Genomic DNA, 10,000 nt, shown 5'->3' with positions numbered 1-10,000 from the left:
ATTTAAATTTTAGTTGCAAACAAAGACTACGTTTACACGAAGCAGGGTATTTTCCTAAACGAATATCTGGCCATCTACGTTTGCAAATAAAACTGCATTTACACGAGACCGTTTTTAAAAAAAAATGTGTTTACACGAACCCGTGTACATACATGCTGTCATGAGCACGCCAAACCACAGTGGCAGTCTAACGATAAGCTCAAGCTCACATTAACCAATCAGAATCCTGAAAAGTTGCCCGAGCCACCGGAAACGGAAGTGTACTCTCTTCTTCGGATAGCAGCGGTAAAGCAAGTTGTTGTAGATACAGTAGGCCTACACATTCTTCTGTGCTCCTCCACATAAAAGAGGAGCTGAATTTGCAAATGCAAACAGACAAAGAGGGTCTGCACCAACATAAACACGATGGCTACTCTGAGCGCATCCATGATCACCTCAGCCCCAAAATGTGAAGTCGCACGTGAGAACATGTAAATGTAAACATTGGTCGCACATTTGGTGTACTTCTGTCGCATACTGTGACGTTGGCTGCCCAAAACTCTGTTTACCACAGTTTACAACCAAACGCATAAACAAAGTTTTCCAAAAAAATCACTTTGGCCGGAGTTTTTTTGGAGAACCGTTTTACGGGGCAAATTCTCCGTTTGCGTCTAAATGAAAGGCTCAAACGTAGGGAAATGTCTTCGTTTATAAAAATACACATGCTCGTGTAAACGGGGTCAAAATCAACCTAAGCGTGCTCAAATGACATGATAGAAGAGGCACTGTTGCTCATCTGTCCATCATCGTACAAAGCCCGCCATTTGATTGGTCCGAACAGCTCTGGTTCGGGCATTGTTGCTCCTCCAGTAAGAACTTCCCGACGTCAAATGTTGTGGCCGGGGCTAAATTCAGCTGGCTTTCAGGCTAGGTGTGGCTATGTATTTTGTAATTTATTTTGATACACTTATAATTAGGGTATTTAATATTTTATTTTAAAATACATTTTGATGTATTTTTGCCCATCCCTGCCTACAGGTAGAGCAGCTAGTTAGCTACAGTGCTACACTCTTGGGGCATATTTAAAATGATGCCCCCCATAGTATAAGCTTAGCACTGTAGCTGCCTGGCTATTCTAGCTGTTAGTTGCAGCAAATCGAGCCAGGTAACGTTGATTATTTTAGCACTTAGTGACTTTGAGAAACAGATCCATGTGAAAAATGGCCAGAATTTTCCTTTAAGGCATCAGGAGGGGGGTTTATCTAACACACAGAGGCCAACAAAAGCCTACTGCACAGCTATGTACCAGCTAGCTACCATTACACTCAACACCAATTCATCTACATTCAAGCTTTGAGACTGCACATTGCACAGATGCACAGCTGAAAAAAAACCCTTTGACTTCTTGACTGTTTGGGTGGGCAAGACACAATGCTTGGATGGGCTAGAGCTAATGATAATGAGAGTAATGTTTCTAACTTACAGAGGAGTAGGCTACACTTATGAAGCTGTTTCAGTAACAAAAGCTCTACTGAACATTTCTGCCACTCGCAGATAGTTCTGTGAATTAAGAAGATCATTATTATCTTAGTCTTAATCTTACCTTCACTATCAAGCCAAACAGAATTCATTTTGCATCAAAGCACTGAACATATTGCTTGAAAATGTCTCAATTATCATGTTGCTTCACTTATACAGTAATAACTTGTCAACTGAAGCGACATTCTTGTTTGTCAGCCGTATACTCTATTTTCACTATACTCCATTTTTGTTTTGTTTCCAGAGAAATACTTCATTCCTGTCTCCTGCTTTCTGCTCTTTAACCTGATGGACTGGGCTGGCCGCAGTCTAACAGCCGTGAGCACGTGGGTAAGTCCGGAGAGAGAGAGAGAGAGAGAGACCACAGAGGACTAATCCTCTCAGAATCTAACTCTGCTCTGATTTCTAATTCTGAGTGCCTAAAGGTTCTACCTGAGGAGATTTGGTTTTGGTAGTGAGCTCAATCCAGGATGCTACGCAAGTGATGGATTTGAGATAGGGCCCCAATTCCTTTTGTTAGCTATTGGGAAAGACACAATCCGATTGTTCCTTCTGTTTTACTTTCAACTGATTGTTCCCCAACCAACAATGATTGGTTGATTGATCAAGAAATGTCAAATACTTGCAACATGATAAAAATCTTTAGTGGTCATTCTGTTGAATGGGAGCATCTCCTATTTCTCTCCTCATGCATAAAGAGATATTGGGAAAGACACTGCAGTAAAATACTGTATGTGGCAAGCAATATTCAGCCTGAGCCTTACTCCTGGCCCCTTTGCACCACTGTGAACAGACTTACATTATGCATTCCCACCCCAACGCATCAATCTAGCGGCGTTGTCAGCTATACTAGAACATTCCAGATTGCAGAAGGCATGAACAATGGAGCTTCTGGAACGTATCGAATGGCTACATGAGGACCCGCTAGCACACATCTCTCCAGCAACGCTGAACTAGATAATCACTCACAGGTGCTCATGTTCGCCGCAGTCACAGATGTTTGGGAACAGAAACCCCTCGGCTTTCGAATACAGAGATGCAGGTCAGCCAAGTCCAAGCGAACACGTTCCAACGTATCAGAATTTAAGACGGGAGGTGGGTTGCGGATTTTGGGGCTCGTAAATATGTCCGCCGGGGCAGGGAGCGAGATGTCTGACTGCTGCCAGAGAGAGGGAGTTGTTCCCTGTACTGAACGCAGTGATGTTGCGTTGATGTTGTGCTATGTTGTGTGTGTGTGTGTGTGTGTGTGTGTGTGTGTGTTTGTTTGTGTGTGTTTGTTTGTGTGTGTGTGTGTATGTGTGTGTGTGTGTGGGGTGTTCAAAGGTGAGGCTCGTAACAGCTTCTACAGTCGGTTATGGACCTAGTGGAGCTGTGCCATGACTGGACTTGGCTGTTTTCAGAGATGAGGACGAACCTTTGCATTCTTCTCAATCCACCCATAGGATGAGATGTCCAAATTCCAAAATGAAGTGTCCTCCCATCTCGATTATGTGGGGGTCATAATAAGAGACATCATGTGGCTTAGAGCATCTTGTTGGCGGTGTTGGCTCCAGTTCTGTTTTATCAACCTCAGTATTCCAGTTTGGATTGATTTTCTCCTGCTTCTAATAGTGCAACATACTCATATGCTGTTAAAGTGGAATACTCCAGGAGTCATCCAGTTGAGGCTGCCCAATCAGGTGCTTCACAGTGGTAGGACGGTAGACTATTTACAAAAAAAGCAGAATGGAGCACACTGATTTAGCTTGCAGTATTCACTCACTACCAAAAACGACTATTGGTACAACACCACTGTGTTTTTGTCAGGCTCCAAATTCATATGCGGTTACAGAGAGTATGCAGGACATCAACCGGGCTGATAGTCTGTGAGCCAGGGCCTCAAAATATGGAAACCGTTACTGAAAAAGTGGCAAAGGCTACCATACCTTTTCTGAAAGCCTGGAATCTCAGCTTTTCAATGATGTATGCTGTGTGCTGAGTGTGTTTCACTAATTCACGGATTGGGATAAATGCAGAGATCAAATTTCCCTCACGGGATCAAAACAGTATATATACTTATACTTACTTAATGTAAACTAAGGTTGAGAAAATAATGCGTATAAATCAAGCAGAACACTGACATAGCTGAAAATCTATATTGGACATATTGGAATATTTTATTTTGTTATGTTTGGTATCATTTTAAAGGGGAGATTCTGAGCTTTCATTTGTGAACATTTTGGTAGTACAGCCAACCCTGGAGCTCTTCAAACGTTTAATCACACACATTTTCCTGCCATTTCCGCCTAAGTCATCATTTGTCTTTTAATCCTGTGGCACCAGGGAGCATCAGAGAAACAAAATCCAAACACTGAAATACTGGCATGACCCTAAGGATTCAGAAAATGTATCATTTACCCATATTATCTGATTTGGAGGGGGTGATTTTCAGTCTTATATCAGACGTGGCGTTTGAGAAAATAATGCGTATAAATTAAGCAGAACAATGACATCTAAAAAAAACGGTATAGCAAATAACAAATGAGACATGGATTCCTATGGTTTAAGGTGTGGTAAACCCAATTATGACATTGCCATTACTGTAAAAGGTCAAGGTCATGACCTTTAGGCATGGTCAATGACATTTTATGACATTTTTCCCAACATTCCCGTCACACCGGTGTGACGGTACTCCTTTAAGAGTGTGGGGATGTACTTTTAGACTCCCCAATTATCCACATTCTTTATGCATTTCTTGCATTCATATGTTCCACCCACAGAATCATGATCCCAAAGTGAAGTCGGTGATTAAAAATCCTCCCCTAGCACTGTTGCTGTGTCAGCTTCCTCTTGACAACATAATCAGCTCTCTGACTGAAAACAGCATGAGAGATGTCAGAGGGAGCAGTGTACTAGTTGTGAAAATGCTGGCTGAACTTCTATTTTGTCAACCTCTGCTTTCCAGCACTATTAAACTCCAATGTGCACATTCAATGGATTAAGCATATTATGCACAGTTCATATGCACTCTTAAAACAAATGTGTTGAAAACAACACAACTTGCGATGTTTTTAACACATCTCTGTGTCCAGATAGGGACAACACACATTTGTTACACAATATGTGTTGTAAATAACAAAAACTCTTAAAACAGAGTTGCTTTGACATGAGATTTTGTCTTAAGAGTGTGATTTAGAATTAGACTTCCACAGTCAAGTCATTCCCCCCTCTCTCTCTCTCTCTCTCTCTCTCTCTCCCTCCCTCTCTAGCCCGGTCAGGACAGTAAGCTGTTGCCAGGTCTCCTGCTGTGTCGTGTGATCTTTGTGCCTCTCTTCATGCTGTGCAACGTGCAGCCTCGCTACAACCTGCCCGTCTACTTCCACCACGACGCCTGGTTCATCGTCTTTATGATCCTCTTCGCCTTCTCTAACGGCTACCTGGCCAGCCTCTGCATGTGCTTCGGGCCCAAGTGAGTAACAGTGTGTGTGACTGTGTATGTGCGTGTGTGTGTGTGTTTGTGAACATAATATGAATTTTCACTTTCTTCACATGGGAGTATGTGGAGTGATATGACAAATGCTGTACATACATGAACCGGTCACAGTACTTGATTGATTGATAGATAGATAGATAGATAGATATATAGATAGATAGATAGATAGATATAGATAGAGAGAGAGATGCAAGACTTCAGTTTAGTGTTCAATGAATGCACTGTACTAAAACCCAACGCAAGTGAATAACTTAAGTACCTCCTCATCCTGCCCCCGTTCTCCCTCCTCACAGGAAAGTAGCTCCGCACGAGGCTGAGACGGCCGGAGCCATCATGGCCTTCTTCCTGTCGTTGGGTCTGGCTTTGGGAGCGGCCATGTCCTTCCTGACCAGAGGCCTGGTCTAACAACTCAATGCACACAAACCACAAACGCGCATGCGCGCCCACACACACACACACACAGATGTACATTTGCTCGTATACATGCACAGGTGCACAAACTCAACTCACACACTCACTCACGTACACAAACAGTGTAATTATCTCAAACATACACTCTGATGTGGCTGAGTTGTGTACAGCAGATTTCGTTCTCGCAATGCAGACACACAAACACAAACACACACACACACACACACACACACCAGACACAGACACACACTTGGAAGTGTATTCCTAGCATGCTGTATTCTCTAATAACACCAATGTACAGTGGAACAATTCCAGAGTAGGTTGTATTGTGTCTTTCTTTTCCAGCAGACTGAGGAGGGAGAGCTCCACAGGTTCTAGGATATCCTCAGCACTACCTTCTACCAGTAACCTGGGAGAACCCAGACAAACCTTTTTACCAAATTTTAATTTGCTCTGCAGGTCTGGCAAAGTTGCATTCACTCCCATTTCCAATGTTCCTAAAACCCAGTCACCAATCACAACCGTTGACGTGGGCTTAACATGATGTCATCGAACACTTTGTTGAGATGTTTTTTTTTTTTTTTTTTCTGTTGCTCTGCGTATGTCATCTCCTTCATTACTCTGATTGGCGCTTAGGTCTATCCAATTGCGTCCAGAGGCATTTTGATCGGCGTCCGTTTGGTGACGCCCCTTGGAAATGGCAGGTGAATGAACCTTGCCCATGCAGACCCAATCTCAATTTCAGTTGAGATAAGGTCTGGTGCTAACCAGGCTATACTACCAGTATTAAACTGCAGACAAGTCTGAAGCGTTCCATTGCGACGCGCATGCTGCAGCACTTCGCCCCTACACTATAATCAATGGAAGTAGCTAAACCAGACGTGATAGCAGCACGTGTGTTCGAAAAAGAAAATAGACCAATCTTCCGGAATAGTTTTTACGCGTCGTGAACGGAACGCTTCAGTTACGCATCCCGCGTAGCCTTCCTGTTATACTGCCAGTCTCCCTTGCAACATATTTCATACGAGCAGTCTATGCATATTGCCATGTAAGCTATTAATAGCAACACTTAATCCTTAGTTGCCAGATCATGTATATGTATATGTATATGTATATTGTATATGCATTACTCAAAAGGGCAACATTTAATTGTAATTTGGTCTTGTTTTAATTCATCTCATCATGCTGTTTTAGCCTTAAATATATTTAGTTTCTTGTAATAGAAAACACTGGGTAAGCCACATATTAAATGCCAGTTGTATTAGCTTTTCATATTGTACAATATATGCTAAATATATTACTTTTTGGAACTTTTTGTATTTTGGAACTATAAGGTTTAATCTGTGTTGCCTTGTATTTTCAGGGTTTACCAATTATGGTCTAGAAAGTTATTTTCTAGAAAGGAGTTTTCATGAATGACTTTGTCTACTGTTATGCATTTTGGGCATACACAGCACCCACCTCATGAGTTGCAGCACTACACAGGACTGAGCAAGTTTGCAGATATTTCCACATCTTTATTTAGTTTATAATACAATATGAGAGACCCAGTCTTGTGTCTTTGACTGAATGTCTTGTATCATACACAATTCCTGCTGTCTCAATAGTTGCTGCAGACTGAATGTTGAATGTGTGTGTGTTTTCTTGACATTTGAACAGTCTTATCATTCTTGTATGAAAAAAATATGTTTCCGTTTTATTGTTTTATGCCGCTGAAATATAGGTAGTGATTGCCTTTTGTAAGGTCCTTCAACATTCTGTGATGTCCATCTGGCCACAGGTTGTGCAGGGGACTCGGCAACTACTAAGCAGCTTGTTTTTTTCCCCTGTATAGCCGGTGGATACCTTGCTTGGTGCAGAAATCTTTGTCTATGTGTCATACAGACTACCTCAGTCTTATATGAGGCATTCTGATTAATAATTTTGCATTTTATGATTATATTTTGAAATCAAATATCTATGGATTGATTTAGTTTTATTATGATAAAACACAGTTGTACACTATACCCCCCTATGACCCCCAATCCTTATATGTCATGTCGACAACACATTTGCATAAACTGTGTTGTGAACCATATTGAAAAATAAATAAAATAAACCTCATGTATTTTTCAAAGTCGTCTGTTATTTTGTTGTTACATATACTGGAAAGATGTGCAACTTTGCTGAAGCACATATTTATATTCATTGAATGGATGGATGTAATCCAATTTCACTCACAGGTGTGTTAAACCCGATATGTAGAGTGCAATGTGATTCTATCAAAAAGGTGCACAAAACATAAACTGACAGCACCTTGGAAACGGCAAAGATATGTTAGGTGAACCTACAGTACTCAAAACAGCTGAGGGCTGACACATGAATAAGTGAATGACATTGAGGTTTTCAGGTAGAACTTAGCAAAAGCTGCCTATTTATTCTTCTGACCCTTAGGCCTACTAAGAAAGTACACTAGACTTCTGGAAACCGAAGTACCTGAAATATACCAGATGTTTTTAACCTTTGATTATCTGCACTATCATGCAAAAGTGATGATGTGCAGTGACAGACATTCATTCTAGGCAGGCAGAACAGACTATAATTCAAAAAAAAGAGACCATCTTTAAGGATGAATACCAGTTTTTATTGTTCAAGGAACTGAGTGGGACAAATGTTCTCACCATAAAGACAACCTTTGGACCAAAAGGTAAAATAAATTAACACACATAAATCCATGTGCACATACACATGTATGCACGTGCACACGCACAAACGGCATCCTGACACACACACACACAGCCCAACGAATAAACAGCATTAAATTCAACTACTAGATTTCCTACAGCATGTTGACATGTTTAGTGGGCAGCTAGCATAAATGTTAGCAGAATTGTAGAGACAAAATGTGGCCCTATTTATACGTCAACTCTGGTCTCCAAACTGATGTCTTAAAAACTGTACATATGTACTATGTATTACACTACCATTTGTCTTGCTATGATAGTGTGTCAATGCAGGGTATGTACAAAGATATTAACAGCCGTTCATTGTAAATCTTAGCCTACTAACCAATGCTGGTCCTTACTTCTCAGTATGCTAGGAGCCCTATGCTGCTTCTCCATTTGTGCTGAGCTAAATAGACATTCTTTACTTCACAGCTTTAACAAGCAATGATGGTTTAAAAGTAACAAGCAAAAATAAACAAGGAAGAATGAAAGGGAAAAAAGGATTAAAAAAATCCAAGACTCAAAATCGGTGTCTGAAAAGATAGGCCTATGAGAATATAATAATAATAATAATAATAATAATAAATAAATAATAAAAAATAATGTTAACAGCTAGTAAATCCATAATAAGTGTGTACAAGTAGGATAAGGTACATTTAGTGACTGTGAGAAGTCACATTCACTTTCAGTGGAGAAATATTTTAACAGATAGGCCTAGAAGGGAAAACAAAATGGATGAACCAAGACACGTATCCGCTTGAAGATCTCCGGCATGTAGCTACGACAATGACACAAGTACCACACACAACGAAAAAAGCATTTACATACAAGCATGGCATGTGATTTTATGGTGCCAACAACAGCACATGTAGCTACCGCTTTCATAGTTTAGCTTTGTGTCAACAAAAAGGAAAAAAAAAAAAAATCCTCAAACAAATATAAAACGAACGGAAAACACATGGAGATGTAAACATTTTAATGAGAATACAGGACACCTGAGACTCTTCAAGAAGTCGCTGTGCTAAATGGTAGCTTTATCTGCTGAATCCACAACTAATAATGAGGTAACAGCCACATGAAACAAGTCTGGTTCCAATCAGAGCCAAGACCGTTCCGGAGCCAACTACCATCTACCATTTGGTGAATATATTGCATGTTCCTTTAGCTGGTGGTAAAACATCCTCTTACTATAAACCTTCACAGCTTTTCAACGAGGAACGTATCCTCAGCAACGCTTTAACAGCAGTGATACATAAAAAGAACGAGCGTACAGTACCCTCTAGCGGATCTTCACTAGTACAAACCTGTCTACTTAAGTGCGTTTCTCTGCCGCAGCGACAATATATTTTGTTTTGCCTCGGCAACCTCACGGCTTTCAGTCACATAAAGTGCCAGAAAAATAACCACAAATCAGTTAGTCTTTTGAAGTCTCGCGTTTACACGGTCAGAATCACAAAATAGCTTTCAGCGAAACAGCACAAAAATAAGCCTATCCCCTTTCTGCACGCGCTGATGTGAATATTGCCTACTGATTGACAGCGAGACGGGACGGGAGACAGCTTCTTTGTATTGGCAAAACAAACGTGGTTACGTGGTCAGGGCTGACACGAGTGCAACAGAACATGGTTCAACAGCACCCCTACATAACAAAAAAAAATAGTAGCTGGTACAACAACGCTGGGAACTTAATGAACTAGTCAGCCTGAAGCATCGCCTATCATTGGCTCTGTAACATGAATGCAACACTGTTCTCTGTCCAACTGCTTTAGAAGGACTTTCATTACAAGACTATCTACTTATGTAACTAGTGGCCTCTCACTCAGACACACACACACACACACACACACACACACACAATGGGTTTAAGTGGCCCTCACATCTTTTTTGCTTTTAC

The 10,000-nt window shown here is 41.0% G+C and overlaps 1 protein-coding gene across 6 annotated transcripts in view; it reads left to right on the top strand.

Annotated features, from left to right (window-relative positions):
* Positions 1–7,504, top strand: part of LOC125298499 (equilibrative nucleoside transporter 1-like) — a 34,000-nt gene extending 26,496 nt beyond the window's left edge. For all 6 annotated transcript variants that reach the window (XM_048249269.1, XM_048249271.1, XM_048249266.1 and 3 more), the window contains exons 11-13: positions 1,763–1,848; positions 4,767–4,966; positions 5,284–7,504. In XM_048249269.1, the coding sequence (XP_048105226.1) occupies positions 1,763–1,848; positions 4,767–4,966; positions 5,284–5,395 (398 nt within the window). In that variant the 3' untranslated portion in view covers positions 5,396–7,504. The remainder of the gene's footprint in view (positions 1–1,762; positions 1,849–4,766; positions 4,967–5,283) is intronic.
* Positions 7,505–10,000: the final 2,496 nt, after the last annotated feature.

The sequence above is a fragment of the Alosa alosa genome, chromosome 7 (genome assembly GCF_017589495.1).
Source record: "Alosa alosa isolate M-15738 ecotype Scorff River chromosome 7, AALO_Geno_1.1, whole genome shotgun sequence".
In the NCBI taxonomy this organism is placed as follows: Eukaryota; Metazoa; Chordata; class Actinopteri; order Clupeiformes; family Clupeidae; genus Alosa; species Alosa alosa.
This window is presented reverse-complemented; position numbering and strand designations above follow the sequence as displayed.